This window comes from Mesoplodon densirostris, chromosome 8 (assembly GCF_025265405.1).
Source record: "Mesoplodon densirostris isolate mMesDen1 chromosome 8, mMesDen1 primary haplotype, whole genome shotgun sequence".
In the NCBI taxonomy this organism is placed as follows: domain Eukaryota; kingdom Metazoa; phylum Chordata; class Mammalia; order Artiodactyla; family Ziphiidae; genus Mesoplodon; species Mesoplodon densirostris.
Window position 1 is genome coordinate 27,726,486 of NC_082668.1, and position 18,124 is coordinate 27,744,609.

An 18,124-nucleotide genomic window follows, 5' to 3' on the forward strand; every position below is an offset into this window, starting at 1 on the left:
CTAATATTTTCCTTATTGATTACTTTTATGTAAATTGCTACTTGTACAGCCACCTGATTTAATGATTTTGAAATTAGAAAAATAAACATTTGCATGAGATGTATACTGTAACCTCAAAAAATTGCTTTCTCTTTTTAGAACACATTATTTGTTAATATTCCTAGGTAAGCAGCTCTGTAACAGTATACATTTTCAACTGCTCAAGGCTTCTTGAATCATAAACAATGTGCAGTGAAATGGCTTTTTCCCTTTATTCCTCCCTAGATTTTATGGTCTTCACAAAACCAAACCATCTTAGCCATTGATTTTTAAAAGATGTTTATGAAACAATACGCACATCGACAGCAAAATCCACTGGGATTTGTGCTACCCATTGAGTGTAAAGTGCTATGTTTCCATCTTTTCCAAGCGCAAGTTTTCAACTTTTAGCAAAGTGATCCCTTCCACATCTCGTCTACACCTACAACTCTTAAAAGGTACAGAATTAAACATGAGACTCATCTAGGTCTACCTCAGTCTCCCCTAGCTCAGTGGGAGTAAAAGGGAACTGACTGGACAGGAGGGGGTTCTCCATGCCATTTTCCTCACTGATGTGAAGGACAGTGTCTCCATGCTGTAGGAGGATGGATGTCTCAAGGCCTGTGAAGTCATCAGGGTCTGAGAGTTGAGTAGAGAGGGGGCTATGTGCTGTAGCACCTTGTATTTCTGTGTCCTCCTTCTTTTCTCCTTCTTCAGCTGGGAGGCTTTCACCCTGTGACCAAAAGGATCATAACATCATGGAAATATAGGATGGGTACTAGGGAAAAGGATCAAAGAATGTTTGTTGTACACCTGTAACTGGACAAGGAATCCCAAGGGTGCACCCAGTTTTAGCCTTTGGTATATGTGAGACCTCATATAGGCCCTTCCAACTTTCTAAGCCTCAGTTTTCTAACCTGTTGCATGAGCATAATATTTTGCCCCACTTATCCTGTAGACTGTGAGGATAAAAATGAGACAATGGTATTACAATGCTTTTTAACCATTAAAGACTTTACAAACATATATAGTATATTGCCCCTTAGCTTTCTTTAAACAACCCATGAGAAGAATGTGGGACCTATGGGAATTTAATGATAAAAATCAAAAGCATTTTTATCATTAAATGGGAAAAAGGGACTTCTCTGGTGGCACAGTGGTTAAGAATCCACCTGCCAATGCAGGGGACATGGGTTCGAGCCCTGGTCCAGGAAGATCCCACATGCCGCCGAGCAACTAAACCTGTGTGCCACAACTACTGAGCCTGCTCTCTAGAGCCCATGAGCCACAACTACTGAGCCTGTGTGCCACAACTACTGAAGCCCATGCATGCCTAGAGCCCATGCTCCACAACAAGAGCAGCCACCGCAATGAGAAGCCTGCACACCTCAATGAAGAGTAGCCCCCGCTCACCGCAACTAGAGAAAGCCTGCACAGCAACAAAGACCCAACACAACCAAAAATAAATAAATAAGATAAATAAATTTTTAAAAAGCAGGGGGCTTCCCTGGTGGCGCAGTGGTTGAGAGTCTGCCTGGCGATGCAGGGGACATGGGTTCGTGCCCCAGTCCAGGAAGATTCCACATGCCACGGAGCGGCTGGGCCCGTGAGCCATGGCCACTGAGTCTGCACGTCTGGAGCATGTGCTCCGCAACGGGAGAGGCCACAACAGTGAGAGGCCCGTGTACCGCAAAAAATAATAATAATAATAATAATAATAATAAATAAATAAATAAAAATTAAAAAAAATTTAAAAAGCAGGGAAAAAATCAAAACCAACAAGAAAGTATCAAAACAACAACGAAAAAGATCAAAACAACAATGAAAAAGATCAAAACAAAAGTTCCTCTCACGGGATTCAGAAGGTTCTATATTTAAAAGTTTCATCTAAATTGGTAACTTTATCTATATATTTTTTTGAATTGAACTGTCAATCATGTATTATATACTGGTTTTCAGTGGTTATTTTAACTATGAAATATTTCTTCTTAGGATTTTCATAACAAAGAGTATGAAGATTTCTCTTATGCCTTCTTAAGTAGATGTATTCTTGGCCATATACTTTACAGTTGTTGTTTCTTTTCATGATGACGGGACCAGTGTCTGTCTAACAAAACATTACAGACCCAGACTTAAGTCATATGGATGACATCTGCATATCCCAATGGTTCCCAGACAGAAGTATGCAAGGAGCAAGACTTGCCTGTTTCTCCAGTGCCCTCACCTGCTTCGGAGACAGGCTGTAAAGGTCAGCAACAACAGTGGCGGGGGAAGACGTGAGCACTGGTTTGTCCATTCCGTCTGGTTTCCTGGATGGGGCTGGGCTGCAGCCCTGTGGCTGGCCTGTGGCAGGAAGCATGTCTGTTGGGGCTCCGGCTGGCTCCGTCTGAGCCTCAATGAAGGTCACAGATCGTTTCTGATCCGCTGTAGGTCAGAAGTAGAGCAGTAAATAGGAATAGGAGGAAAGTAGGTTGGCAGTGCTTAATAATTAGTTTTAACAAGTGTCTCCTGACTTGACTTTTCTTGGTAAAGACATTGCTGGTTTATCAGTAAATGAGAGCATATTAGACTATTATGTATATATATTGATTTCACCTTCTTACAAAGACTAGGACTTGAGTACAAAAATCATTTTTGCATAAACTAGCCTTTTCAGGGACTTCCCTGGTGGCACAGCAGTCAAGAATCCGCCTGCCAACATAGGGGACACGGGTTTGAGCCCTGGTCCAGGAAGACCCCACATGCCGTGGAGCAACTAAGCCCATGCGCCACAACTACTGAGCCCATGTGCCACAACTACTGAAGCCCACGCACCTAGGGCCCGTGCTCCGCAACAAGAGAAGCCACTACAATGAGAAGCCCATGCACCACAACGAAGAGTAGCCCCCACTTGCCGCAACTAGAGAAAGCCTGCGTGCAGCAACGAAGACCCAACACAGCCAAAAATAAATAGTATAAATAAAAAAATTAATTTATTAAAAAAAATTTTTAAATAGCCTTTTCACATAAATAGTTTTTACGTAAAAACAAAATTGGCATAGATCATTAAGTGAACTTGATCATTGCTCATAACAACTGCCAACAAGATTTAAAAGTCCCTATTATTCATCATTCCTTTGTCTTCCTGGCTTGGGTAAATGAAACACAACCTTCTATCATCAAATTTCATAACATTTGTGGTTTACCTTGGACTGTTCCATTTCCTAGGTGCATGAGGGGAGGGATGGAATTGGGAAAGGTGAGCAAAAAAAAGGCACTCAAGTTTCCTGGGAAATTTTGTCCCTTTCCCTAGTGGCTCCCCAAGGTGTGCTTATCTGCATGAGCTCAGTCTCTGCAGGCCTTCCTGGCTGTGTGGCAGGGCAACGTGTCAATGTGTAGTCAGAAGGGACACAGGAGGCCTCACCCGATGGCTTCGTTTTAGGTTGAATGCTCCTGCGGGTGGTTGACAGCCGAGCCCCATGGCGGTTTCTGGGTTCAGTCTGAGTCTTCTGACGTGATAGTAGAGGACGTCTTAGCTAAAGAGAACAGGCAGAAGAAAACTAGCAAGAAGGAACTAACTGCCTGGGAGGAAAGACTGAGCTCAGAGGATTCTGACTATGGTTTGTTCCCTTCTTTGTGGGTCTCTGTGGAGTCTTATGGTTGTTCCTTAACATTCATAGCCAATAAAATAAACTTCTTTCTGCATATTTAAATACAAGTGTGTATTTGATTCTGGCATCCCCTTAGCCACTTCTATCTTAACGATTATTACTCCTTTATATATCCTAAGAACATTAACATAATTTGAAATAGTCACAGTGAGAATTTCAGTGAATTTAAGGATACAAAACTAACAATGATTGCTTATCAATCAGCCTTTGCTCATCTAAAAGCTGTAGCTGAACATATGCTAACTCTCAAGGGGAGGTTGATGAAAAACACCTCAGGTACTGGGAAAATGTCTGGTCTCCAAATCAGTGCTGGGATGCTCCCATCAAAGCAACAGCACAAAGCCTCATTTAGATTTTTATTTAGACAGTAACGTAAAGGAACCCCACCTAGGGAAATTTATAAAGATGATCTTTACTTCGATTTCAGTTTTAAATTGAATTATTAATCTTGAAACGAGGAGGAAAGGATGACTGTCTCTGCCTCTCTACAGAAACAGGCCTTAAATCAACCTTATCACGAATCTTCAGTAGTTTGGCTGGCAAAGGTTTCTGGATAGGGAGCAAATAAAAATATAGGCCCACTTATTTTACCAAGTAATCAGCTTTGCTAATAAGAAGATTAAGAGCTAAAAATAGAAGAAGCCACAAACTCTCCGCTTGCCCAAGCACTCACCATGTTTTAAAGTTGCTCTGTACTGCTTAGTTCAGGTGGGGAGAAGGTAAAATATAGTCTTAATATACATGGGCATTAAAAACTGAGTAGACCTTCCATTTCGCAGGATGACTCTCCTGCCCTTCCAGGGTCTGCTTACCTGCCTCAGGCCCCTCTTCCTCCCCAGTGGCTGCTGAGTGTGGAGGTTCTGCTGGCCAGGTTCACTCTGCACACTTGCCACCCTGTTGAGAGCATCAGCAGTGTTAGTGTGCCCTGGAGCAAGCACACAAGACCACTGTCTGGTGGGTGTTAGTCAAAATCACTTACAGGAAACAGTCACTTCAAAGATACCATTATCTTTGAAGGAAGGTTGGGAAAGAATCCCCGGGATGGGAGTTTTCAAAGGTTTAGGAGGGAAGACGAGGCCTCGTAGCCCCAAGCTGCCAAAATTGAGATTCTGTTTTCAATCACTGATGCCAGATCTATCATTCAGCAAAACATCACACCCCTGGTTTTGAAGCCACCAAAAGGCTTAAGATGTTATATGCTAATCTCAATTTTTTTTTTCAAGGGTAAGGAGAAAGGTGGTGACGAACAAACATGTACAACTCTATCACATGGATGGGAACACCTTTTAAAAATTTTCAGTTTAAATGAAAATAAGATGAACGAATATCAAACACATCAGACACAGAATCCATTTGGGTGAAGCGTCACATTCAACACATGTTTGCAGCCTGAAGTCTCTGTGACTGAGTAAACGAATAGTCACATGGATAGACAATTAAATGTCTTGTAAAAACGATTTTTGATTTAAAAGGCTGGCAAAGTAATTAAGCTGTCATTACAACTTAGAGGTTTAATATCGAATAGCTGCACCCAAACATAATACACAGTTTATAAAAGCAACAACCTGCTCCCCCCAAATTTACTGTGTATGTGTCTTTTTTATATGCAAAAATGACTGCTGGCAGTGGTCCCTATTTTAGTGTTGGGTGGAGCTGAAATCACTGTCATGGACCCATGATCCTTTTTCATTCTGCATGCATGTATAATAGGAATTTATAATGAGAGTGGAGGTGAAAAAAAGAAATGTATTGTGCCCCAGAGAACACTGTAATCCTGTGGATGATGCCAATGTGATTATTTGGTTAATGGGTAAATTAATTTCTGCTTTGCCTTTGCAAAAGGAGAGTCATCTGCAAATAGTTTTGACAGTAAAATATTCCACAGAGGAATGCAGAGTCAGCAACTGTCCATGAAAAGGAAAGACTGTATGCATTCATTCCTATTTTAAAAGAATGAGCTACCTAAATACAGTCTCCGTGCAGGTGGCAGGATGGACAATCAGACATTTCCCCTGTTTTATTAACAACTAGTTAATCATCACATGGTTGACACAGTCACATGTGTCATTTTTTAAAAGTCTTACACTTCCACTAGAAGAGAATCAATGATTCCCAAATGGAGTTTATCATAGTTCTTCTGAAATAAGAATGTAATTATATGTAATTAGGCCATTTGGGATACACAATACAAAATTCCATAAAGAGTTTTAAAAACAGATGTTTTTTAAACTTTCTTGTTCTCCTGAATATCAAGTTCAAAGGATCACTGTATCTTATTTTTATACATATATGGCTTTGTACCACAGATGATCTTTCTATGAAGATCGAAAATTACCCCAAAGGAACAGTGCAATAAATTCTGATAAGCAATCCAGACTAAGTTGCTGGCATGTTTGAAATGACATCTCCTTATTAATTATACATTTTAACGTGTCTTAAATTGGAAAGAGTATTCAATTACCATATGCACAAAAGTAGAAACAAGTTTCTCCCAAATACCAAGCAAAGCTTTCACTGGAATGGATTCTTCATTGACATCTAAATGTTACCTCAGTTCCCTTGGCCGTAAAGGGAGGTTAATACTTACCACCTACCTCCCATTAAGGTAGAGAAAAGAAGTTAGTTGATGTAAAATGATTTGAATATGAAAAGTGATGTAACAGTATGCTTCCTTGTTTTACACTTGCAATGAATTTATTGCTTCTAGACCACTAGAAGGAAGTAGGTAATAAAATGTCTTAAAAATATTTGGACAGAGAAAATGAAATAGAGGCAGTCCGCTTGTCTCATTTTATTCAGTAATCTGAGATTGTGAGAAAAAAATGGTGCAAGAAAAGAAATACACATCTCTCAGGGAGTGTTAAATGTCAAAACAATGGTAATTTCATCATGATTATTCCAAGGGAGGATCAAAAGCATCAAAATTTTCTCTATGGATAGAGAGGCTTATATCTAAGAAATGGATCAAGTTTATAGCTTTAGTAATTAGCTGTTCTATGTAAATGATATAATATTTCATCAATGGAATGCACATATAAATGATTAAATTATAGGATATGTCCTTGGAAATACAGCTCAGTTAATATATATATATTCTCCCTGAGAATGTGATGTTAACATGTTTATATTTGGAACATCAAAGTCTGGCTTAACTGCATGCAGAGGATATGTTAATAATAAACAGCCAGAGAAATTAATAACTGAAGTTATTTATGCAGAAGTAATTTCGGGTCTATATCAAATTAGAGTTGCATATAAAAAGTGGTCTCAATTTACCTTCTCCCCACATCATGTAGTATTTCCATCATGTGTAGGATTTGTGATGTGTGGACCATCAGGTGTGCAATATAACACCAACCAGAAGACCATGGTGTTTGCCTAAAGCATCTCTCTGGGGAAAACTGATTCCCTAAAAATGTGAATCTTGGGAATGAGAATGGCTGATTTCCAATGTTTTGCCAAATAAAAAGGCAAAACCATAAGTATAAAAGCAAATAAAACTTTCTAAATGGAAGTTAAAATCATCCTTTGTATTTTTGAGTCACTACACAACATTAGCATGGCAAACGATCTGGATTTTAGAGGAGTAAATATACTTGGGTCTTGGCAGAACTGATGTGACTCAACCTTCTGGAAAAACCAAAAACACCTTACTCAAAATGCAAGGAAGTAATTTACAAGCTAGGGAAATTTAGACAATGTTAGAAGACAATTCGGGCACAAATGACCTCTTTCTTCTTTCAGCATGAAGACTTGGATTGGAGTGTATAAACACATATGTATCTCCTAATGGAATATATAACTAATGGTATTGCTTAAAGGATAGGGGAACAAAGGGCCATTCAGTAATACAACAAAAATTTATATCACTCATCTCAAAGTACAAAAAAAGTGTATTTCAATCTAGAAATAGATTTCATAAATAAAAATTTTAAGTAGAAGTACTGGGTGAGACGAGTATAGAGAAAATGAATTTGTATTTTCATGGCTTTTATCTGTACTTTTAGTTTCAATTTTAACATGGTTAGAGAAATCTGTAGGGGGAGTACAAAGCACACAGTGTAGCCATTTTCCCTGAGTGCTTGCTTGCCTTGGGATGGGAATGCATAAAGCCAGCACTGAAGGAGCCATAAAGCATTTATAGAGTACAGAGATATAAACAGTGGACAAAATCCTACTGTTCCCTTTCCCAGTAAAAGATTATTGTTTAAAATTTACTTAGCCTCCACAACATCCAAGAAAATGTATTTTAAATGCCACAGAATTTAGAGATTAGGGACTGGAATCAGATAAAAAGGGGGAATAATCTGGATCTCAGTTATCCTATAAGAACTGATTTAGCATTGGCAAAGTACACTTCTCTGGGTATCACAACACACATTTTCTTAGCTATTAATTCTCAGCTACATAAAAAGTTTGTTTTAATCTTTTGTTTGTAATTTGGGAGTACTTGCCAAGTTTGCATACTTTGAAAATGTGGATGATCATGAGATGGATAGGTTATTTTTATTTTGTTTCACCCAGACTGTATATCTTGTTCAAACTTGAGCCACATTCTTATTTCCCACTGCAATTAAAATTACCCTTACAGAATCAAATAGCATTGTAATCTCTTTTTTTTTTTAAAGCTAGATTTGGTTGTCAGTTCCTGCCTTTCAAAATGTTCTAACGTGTCCAAACAAAATTTAACTCTCAAGTATAAACTTCTAGGCTTAAGTGCTTGAATAACTTTTTGTATGTCTATATTCTTCTGGAGAGAAAATATGGTCCATGGTGTGTGTACTTGGGGGTGGGTACAGGGAGGGAAGAACTACGATGAAGTTTCTGTACTTCTAAGAGCAACACTGTTAAAGAAGAGAATTCTTCCATGAAATATTACTGTAGTTTATTAATTTCCAAAAGACAAAATTTTTTTCTCAGCATAGTGATTCTAACAGGCTTATACTTCTTGCCATGAATCTTTATAAGAAAACAGTTAGCACAGGTTAAAGAAAAATCCTAGAAGAAATTTTCTGAAGGTCTGCAAAATTTTTATTGGTTTCCACCTATTCATCAGGTTATACTATTATCCTGGTCTCTTCCTCATTTAGCCCTTACACCAACTTGCCCATTTTGCCTAAAACAAGTGCTCTTTCAAAAGCAAATCCCCAGAAAGTTTATCAAAATGTGGGGTTGGGAGGAGGAACAGGATTTATTACTTTCCGTTAGGCATGCTTGCTTGCTGATGTTCTTTAAGCCTTGGAGTCAGGTTTTCCTTAGGATTACTTTGGGTGTCTTTTAGGTCCTGAGTGCTCAGGTATGTGTTAAATGTAATTTACATTGTTAACGTCTTACTGCTTCTTTAGGATGGATGTTAAGAGTCTGCAGCACAAAGAAGTTTCATGCCAAAAATAAGAAAGCCTGGAAACCAAATATAAAAAATATATATCCTATTTTATAAACCCACCTCTTAGTAAATGCCAAAAGTTCCTCTCCTCCAAAGAGAACTTGGTGACATGATGGAATTCAAGAGATATGATTTGCAGTGTATGGCAAAGGTGGACGTGCTACGGCTCTTGGAACGCCTCTGCATTTACAGAATTATTTAGAATCCAAAGTGAGTGCCTCATTTTCTGGTTTCTTAATGACCACAAATGAATCCAGGTGACTGATGCCCAGAACTAAAACACACCAGTTACAGGAGTAACAGATCAACAACAGTTGACCTAAAACAGTCATCAGTATCCTCCCATGAGCGACTAATTCAACTGTAGATAAAACCTATAGCTTTGGCTCTGAACCACCCTCAGATAGCAAGAACTTAGGGTTTATTCCTATCAACACTGGACCCAGAGCAGATTGGATTGGTTTAGACAATTCCAGATCAGTCATTTGAACCCTTAAGCCTGCCAGAGAGGGCCAAGTCCTTGGGAGAATTTATAAAAATCAACTCAAACTCCTGCCTTCTCTCACCAACCCCAGACTAGCATTTTACTCAGCAAGAATAGAATTTGGCCTAATTAGAAAAGACCTGGGACAAAGTTAGCCAAATGGAAGTCTGATTTAATACTTTCCACTCTCAACAGGACATTGAAATCATCTTCCTAACTAGGTTCTCCTGTCTTGTATGTAATATTCAGCATTAAACAAATGAATGCTTTGAAACCAGTGGTCACGGTGTTAGGCTTGGTTCAGAGCTCTTCCAACACTGTGAACAATGAAGGGAAACCTCCCTAAGGACTGCTCCATTCTTCCTCATCCCCAAAGCTGTCCGTAATGGAATTAAGCCTGCACTCTGCAGCACTTCCACATTTACCACCAATAAGAGACTGACCTGCCCAGGCAGGGGCTCGCAAACACAAATGAATGTCATGAATTATGGGGCCAGTTAAAAAAAAGATACACCGGATGATGGAATAAATTTCCCATTTTCAATTGTGGAAGAAAATGTGAAATCTGAACAAGATGCAAAGAAAACAAAGGACAACCTTTCACAGGAACGGCCTCTCAACATTTCCTCGTCTTTGTGATAAAGCAATAAACACGGGTACAACTCACTATATAATGCAAACCTGAAAGGGAATATTTTATCTTGAGATGGAACAAAGGCACTCTTAGCATGAACAAGAAGCATTACCCCTAATGAGGATTAGTTGAGAGGTGTGAATCAACAGCACAAAATTAGGAATGTTTGCCGTGGTTTAACTGAGTGTTAAAGGTGCAGTCCCCCTTTCTGAAGCTTTAAACCAATAGCTAAGCCATTATATTGTTTGCATCGTAAGACTTCTCTCACCAAGAAATGTTTGTGTCTGATATTTCATGGCAAATTTGGTGGTCATCTTCGTGGTGGGACAGACATTCTTTATGTAAATGTTGTTTGAACAAGCTACTATAATAGCCTGTCATGCTGCATGCATCAAAGAGAGGGAATTATATAAATCGTACTGACATTGGTATTCTTATTATAGCATCACTGTTTTCTTATCATCCATGGTATTAGCTGAAAGACCTGTCTGGACTGAGGCTTCCTAATGAGGGGGAGTTGTATTAAAAGGCTTCTGAAAAAAATGTTTCTTAAGGAATATCAGCATGGGAGAAAATGATTAGGTGGGATAAATTTAACATTTTGCATATCAAACTCCTGAGACAGTCCATGGGTAAGTCCCTAGGAGAACTCCAGGAAGTTTTTTTTTTTTTTAAGTTAACTTTTTAGACCATCTCTGATTGAGCTCTGAAGCTGAAAATAAAGGAGGCTACACCTTTGACTTCCAGGCTCGTGTGTTTATGAGTAACAAAGGGCAAGGAATGGAAATTGATATCAAGACGGGGCGAGAGGAGACAGAGAGACAGAGGAGACAGGGAACAGCTCGTTTTCCAGCACAGACACCAATACACGGTAGCGTTGACACTGTACCTAGAGAGGCTGCCCTCGGCGGCCAGGCCCTGGGAGTCATCGAGGACATTAGGTTCACTGCAGGAGGGGTAGGGAGATGAAGCATTTAGGGAAAGAAAATGCCAACAAATAAAAGAAAAAGAAAAAAAACATGCACTCTTCTGCTTCCAAGAACCAAAAATAAATAAATAAACTTAACAGAATAAGGAAAGAAAAGGAGACAGTCAACCATTTCACCTTGTGCTGGGTTTGTCAAGACCTAGGACTCAAGGCAACGGGGAGGAGGGGCTTTGGGTGGATACGACTCTCAGAGGAGTGAGTGATCTATTTATTGGTCAAGAGTTGGGACTTAAAACGAGCTCCGAATGGACATGGGGGCTCTGGAACGCACTGCAGAACGAATCTGTAGAAGACAAAACTATCATTCCTTTGGTAACCATCTGGTTGGGTGGTTATGATTTTTCACCTGTCATATGTACAGATGTTTCATTGATTAGGATCCTGCTTCTTTCTTGTGTGTTATGACATGATCACACAGAAACCACTTACCATGAACGGCCACAACCCAACTCTTGGAACTGATGCCATTAAGAAAAGCAAAGAAAGAACCCAACTTCATCTGCTAATTTTGCAGTGAAAATGCAAGTAAACAAATGGAAGGAAGATAACCCTGGAAAATTCACATGGAACTTGCATTTACGTCCTCACTCCATCCTCTAGTGACTGAATTGTAAATGTCAAAAGAAGAAACCTGTCAGGTTGGTGAAAGAATAATTAAACAGTTTATCGATTTATTTGGATCACACTGATTTGGGAATTTGTGAACAGAAACTGCGTTATACTTTCTCTCCCTTTCCTTCAGTGCCTAGCATTGAGCTAAGTACTCACGAGGCACTCAATAAATAGTTGTTAAAATGGATGGAATTAAACAATTTAGAAAATTGGAGTGCCTGCCTCTAGAGAATTGTTGTTCACCTAATTGTATACTGTAAAAATAGCAACCATCTCCAGAAAGAGGCTTTCCCTAACACACATAATTACCTTCCTTAGCCCAGAGGGTTTAACTATATTATTTTTCTGGATTTCTAGTATATCCGTAATAGAACAAATTTTCTCCCCAGAAATGAGATAACTCCTTAATGGATATGTACAAAGGGAATTGCTGGCCTAGTTATTTTAGGTAAATAACCAAAAGACTCTTTACTTAAAATTCCCTAATTTAAACTTTTAGACAGACTGCTAGATAGTTTTCGTTTATTCTTGGTAGAAGTTTGCACATTTCTAGCAATTAAAAATAAATCACTACTTACCAGTATTAACTGCTTGTATGACTTTACATCATTTTTTGGATATTTTATAGTTTGGCTCTGATTTTGTTCATATATTTTATTTATAAGACTTCCTTTTCAAAGATAAATTACCAAATGGTAGGTAAAGCAATCTCTTACAATGATAGTAATCCTTATATACTACCAATTTTTGTAATAACTCAGTAGTACATAAATAATGCTTTCTTTTTAAGTATGCAATTTACTTATTAATCTTTTATCATTTCCCCCTATTTTTTGAATATTCTCCAAAGTTTGGCTTTATTTCACAAATTTTATTTCATCTGTACAGTTCAGGAATGATTTGCTAAAGGATATAGGTCTAGGGTAATTATTTCTGCATGTAAACTAATTTTATCTGAGCATTAGAATGTGCCCTGATTGTTCTTATTCTCCATGTATAAGTTATACCACAATGACTCTATAGGTAATAAGAATAAACAACAAACTAGATAAAAACACATAAGACTGATTCTTTGAAAGAATTCAGTTTCTGAAGTAAAAATACTACCTCTGAAATAGATAATGTTTTATTTCTTATGTCAGATCATTTCCTATATAACCATATATATGGTAAACTATATATATAAAGTTTTAAGTCTATATTCTTAGAGGGCAGAGAACACCAAATAAAATGTTTTAAAGAGTTTAGCTATGGAAACATAAAACTCTCTAGGTAGAGAAGTTACCTTAAAGACCAACTTTAGCTAACCTCTCATTTCACAGAGGAGAAAACAGTGGGTTCCTGTTAAATGACCTGCCCAACGTCACACACAGTGGCACTGGTCTTTTTCTGCTTGGTTAAGCATCACTACCTCCAACTAAATACTGACGATACACCAGAAGTCTAAACTACCACATATATCAAGCTAGTCCTATACACTTGCCAGGTACTCATTATTAGCTTAGCTGATGTTATAGCTGAAATACAAGAATGTCATCTGAAAGAAGACCATGAAAGAAGACCATATATCTGTTTATAGAAAAATTTTAAGGAGAAACAATGTTTGGATCAGAAATTGAGATCCCTTCTACTGGCCTGGCTTAGAAAACTCTCTGCAAGTTGTTGCCTGTGCAACCCTCGTTGAAAAGTTGTTTGAATGGTCTACTTAACAACATTGATTGTTTGCTTCTCTTTAGTCCTTTTTTAGAATAACAGGAGTGAGTTTTCAGAATTTCTACCTTTGGCCCTAAAGGCAGAGTATAACATATCCGTGGCTCTTTACCTTTGGCTGGGTAACATGCCCACCTCAGCCTGAGGTGCAGACATGCTGGAGACATGGCTGGAGAACCGCCTCCTTCCAATGGCACTCAGGAGGTAAGCTTCTTGTTCACTTACCACACTGGGCATGCTGACAGAGTCATCTGAAAGGGCCAGAGAAGGGAGTGTTAGGAAACTGGGATGTGGACCAGAAAACCCAGACCAGCTTTGTACTTGGGTTCCATCCTTGGCTTGTATGCAAACTTAGGGCAGTATCTAAAGCTAAATTATCATTCATCCCTTTGTACAGATTCAAAACTAAGACCTTTGGGGCCTTAAGAAACATCTTCACTACTTTTATAAAACCAGAGACTTTAACAGCTGAGCCTCTAGGGTTACTGAACAGTGTCATTTTGAGAATATGAACAGAACTTTGAGTTAAAGTGACTGGTTACTTCATTTGGGTGAGGGAAACAGCTTCAGTAAAACTTCATGAATGTATCTCCATCTTGGAAAAAAAAAAGACCTTTGGGGGCTTGGTTCTTAATCTGCATAAAGGGATGAAGGATAATTCTTCCCATCTACACATCTCCCACCCTCAAACAGCCTTCATGAAATATATGTAAACTTTTTGTCCATTTCTACAAGTAGGTTAATCTGCAAATTAAAGATTTCAGAAAAGCTAGAATAAAATTTTTAAACATTACAGAAATAGTTCAGTAAGGGACTTTGTTATTGAACAAATCAAGCATTTTTGACATTCAAACACTACATTCAGTACATTTCATGATTTTTAGACTGTTGAGGGAAAGACTATTTCAGGTATTTTTGGAAAAATATTTAAAAGCCTATAAAGTTCAGAAACAAGTGCTTATTTTAACCTAAATTTAAAGTTTGAAGCAATCTTGCTTTCTCCATAGAAGTTGAAATTAATGTATTCAAATCCATATGAAAATTAACTTTAGCACAATATTTGTGACAAGGAGACCTCATTCTAAGTGAGCAAATATTGTTTGTAACTGAACAGAAAACACATCTTGACTGATACAGAATTTTGGTGAACTTATGCTACCATGTAAGGTTGTCTGACATCATTTATTTAAAATATCCCAAGTGGTCATATTTCTAGTGAAATTTATTTCAAACCAAAGAGGTGAATACGAAAAGTGCTAAAAATTTTAATTTGCTATATAACCGACTTGAAGTTGATTCTTGTTATAGAATGGTATTTCCTTTTTAGATGTGTTCATAAAGAAGAGAATAATCAAATGTGCCCTAAAAAACATGAAAAAAATGTGGTAGGGTAGATTGAGCTATTTCTACTAAGACCTTTCTGAAATTCCATTGCCTTTTTTCTCTCTTATCCAAACTCATATATCACTTAACACTTACTCCTTTGATATTGGTGATTAATCATGTGCTGTGTCATTCACTCCTTTTTTTAAAGACTTTTTTGATGTGGATCATTTTTAAAGTCTTTATTGAATTTGTTACAATATTGCTTCTGTTTTTTTTTTTTTTTTTTTTTTTTTGTGGTACACGGGACTCTCACTGTTGTGGCCTCTCCTGTTGCGGAGCACAGGCTCCGGACGCGCAGGCTCAGCGGCCATCGCTCACGGGCCTAGCCGCTCCGCAGCATGCGGGATCTTCCCGGACTGGGGCACGAACCCGTGTCCCCTGCATTGGCAGGCAGACTCTCAACCACTGCGCCACCAGGGAAGCCCTGCTTCTGTTTTATGATTTGGTTTTTTTGGCCATGAGGCATGTGGGATTTTAGCTCCCTGACCAGGGATTGAACCCACATCCCCTGCATTGGAAGGCGAAGTCTTAACCACTGGACCACCAGGGAAGTCCCTCATTTACACTTTTGTTAAGTGTTCTTTATCAAAAAGGTCTGTCCTCTCCTCTACAAGACTATATCTAAGATTTTAGAGAGCAGAGAATATATCTTTCTCATCCTTTCTTATTCCTCATCTTGTTCCTGCTAGGTCTTAATACAGGTTTGATGATTGAATGGAAAAATTTTTTAATTCAAAGGTGTCAACGCTCTAGCTTTCATACCCCACCTTATAAATTAATACACACCCACATCACAATCACACCACATTGTGTGTTAGCAACCCTGTTGTCATTGGATGGTTGTGATGTTTGAGAGCAGAGATATTAGCAAAAACTTGCATACTTGTAAGTGTATGAGTGTTGGCCTTTGGTCATTGCTATCTCTGTTTGTGTCTTCTCTACTTTTCTTCTCTACTTCCTTCCTACTGGCTTGGTCATCCTCTAATTCATAAGGTTACTTGCAAAATATATTTAGCTCTATTAAAGAGAGGTTGTTATCATTTGCCATATTTAAACATTTTTCTGGGAGAGACTACTTCAACCGTTAAAGAAAAATAGATATTACTTTAAGTTCTGCACTATTACTAGGACTTATATTGAATATTCGAACTGCTGATCCTTATTTCTCTCTCTTTTTTTTTTTTTTTTCCGGTACGCGGGCCTCTCACTGTTGTGGCCTCTCCCGTTGCGGAGCACAGGCTCCGGACGCGCAGGCCCAGCGGCCATGGCTCACGGGCCCAGCCGCTCCGCGGCATGTAGGATCTTCCCGGACCGGGGCACGAACCCGTGTCCCCTGCATCAGCAGGCGGACTCTCAACCACTGCACCACCAGGGAAGCCCTCTCATTTTTTTTTTTTTTGGTCAAGGTCTGTCATGATTTCCCTAATTATAATTTTAGGATTATTTCCATGAGCAATGATTTCAAAACAAATATGTCTGTAGGTCTGGTGCAGAACAGTATGATTATCACTTTGTTATCTACTTAACCCTGAAACTAAATCTGGAAATATTACTGATGTGTGCTTTTAAAAAAAATTTTTTTTTTTTTTTTTTTTGCTGTACGCGGGCCTCTCACTGTTGTGGCCTCTCCCGTTGCGGAGCACAGGCTCCGGACGCGCAGGCTCAGCGGCCACGGCTCACGGGCCCAGCCGCTCCGCGGCATATGGGATCCTCCCAGACCGGGGCACGAACCCGTATCCCCTGCATCGGCAGGCGGACTCTCAACCACTGCGCCACCAGGGAGGCCCCCCAAAATTTTTTTTTAATTAATGAATTTTTATTTTTGGCTGCCCTGGGTCTTTGTTGCTGCACGCCAGCTTTTCTCTAGTTGCCGCGAGCGGGACTACTCTTTGTTGCGATTCGCAGGCTTCTCCTCGGGTGGCTTCTCTTGTTGCAGAGCACAGGCTCTAGGCACGTGGGCTTCAGTAATTGTGGCACTCGGGCTCAGTAGTTGTGGCTCACGGGCTCTAGAGCGCAGGCTCAGTAGTTGTGGCACACGAGCTTAGTTGCTCGGCGGCATTTGGGATTTTCCAGGACCAGGGCTCGAACCCGTGTCCTCTGAACTGGCAGGCAGATTCTTAACCACTGCACCACCAGGGAAGTCCACTGATGCATGCTTTGACAAAGCAGTTATTTCTTTCCTTCTCCTACACATCCAACTGTAGTAGGGTATTAAAATACTTTCATTCATCTTAATTAAAATTCTAACCTCAACTCTATTTAATTTAGTTCAGAGTGAAGCTTTTTTAAAAAAATGTATTTATTTATTTTTGACTGTGTTGGGTCTTCGTTGCTGCACACGGGTTTTTTCTGGTTGTGGTGAGCGGGGGCTACTCTTTGTTGCAGTGTGCGGGCTTTTCCTTGCAGTGGCTTCTCTTGTTGCGGAGCATGGGCTCTAGGCACACGGGATTCGGTAGTTGCAGCACGTAGGCTCAGTAGTTGTGGCTCGTGGGCTCTAGAGCACAGGCTCAGTCGTTGTGGCACACGGGCTTAGTTGCTCCGTGGCATGTGGGATTTTCCCTGACCTGGGCTCGAACCCGTGTCCCCTGAATTGGCAGGCAGATTCTTAACCACTGAGCCACCAGGGACATCCCAGAGTGCGGCTTTTTGTTGTTGTTTGGTACAGAGGGGCTCTGAGTGAAGATCTAGATTTTGTTTTCATAAGGCATTGACAGTACACTTTGCTCTAAATGTTGTATCAGAGTGTCTTTGAAACACAACTGGAAGATAATCAATACAGTTAAAAAAACATTTAATGACAGGGGTATTTATGAAAACTTTCACCTTTTACTTTTTAAAACTATTATGCATATATATGGAAGCATGTTCTTAACTGGATTTTCCCTCATTTCACCAAATCTTTAGAAGCTCCTGGCTGCCTCAGTTACTGGGGATACTCTTAACTCAAATTGGGTTGTATGCCCTCAAGACAGTGTGCTGTTTTACACTCTAGATAATATAGCTGGCTGGTCTTTTCTGAGTCATAAGCATATGTAGTGCTCACTTTTCCTTGCCCAATCGGGTCATGTAAGTACTGACTGACCTAAGCAAGATGGCCAGGAGAAAGGGGAATAAACGCTCCCCTTGGTTACTTAACCACAATTTAAATAAGTTAGTGAAAAGTTTGAATACATAAGCTCAAAGAAAACTTAGGGGTCACTAAAGATTTACTGTTTGCCTGAACTCCTACCAAATGACCAAGGATATCAAGGAACTT

General features: G+C 39.3%; 1 protein-coding gene across 3 annotated transcripts in view; it reads right to left on the reverse strand.

Moving 5' to 3' along the window:
* Positions 1-484: 484 nt before the first annotated feature.
* UNC80 (unc-80 homolog, NALCN channel complex subunit) overlaps positions 485-18,124 on the reverse strand; it is a 239,604-nt gene continuing 221,964 nt past the window's right edge. For 2 of the 3 annotated variants that reach the window (XM_060106370.1, XM_060106371.1), the window contains 6 exons: positions 13,595-13,733; positions 11,062-11,118; positions 4,481-4,562; positions 3,422-3,533; positions 2,243-2,442; positions 485-751 (listed from right to left, as the gene is read on the reverse strand). In XM_060106370.1, the coding sequence (XP_059962353.1) occupies positions 485-751; positions 2,243-2,442; positions 3,422-3,533; positions 4,481-4,562; positions 11,062-11,118; positions 13,595-13,733 (857 nt within the window). The remainder of the gene's footprint in view (positions 752-2,242; positions 2,443-3,421; positions 3,534-4,480; positions 4,563-11,061; positions 11,119-13,594; positions 13,734-18,124) is intronic. The other variant, XM_060106372.1, reaches the window with a different exon arrangement.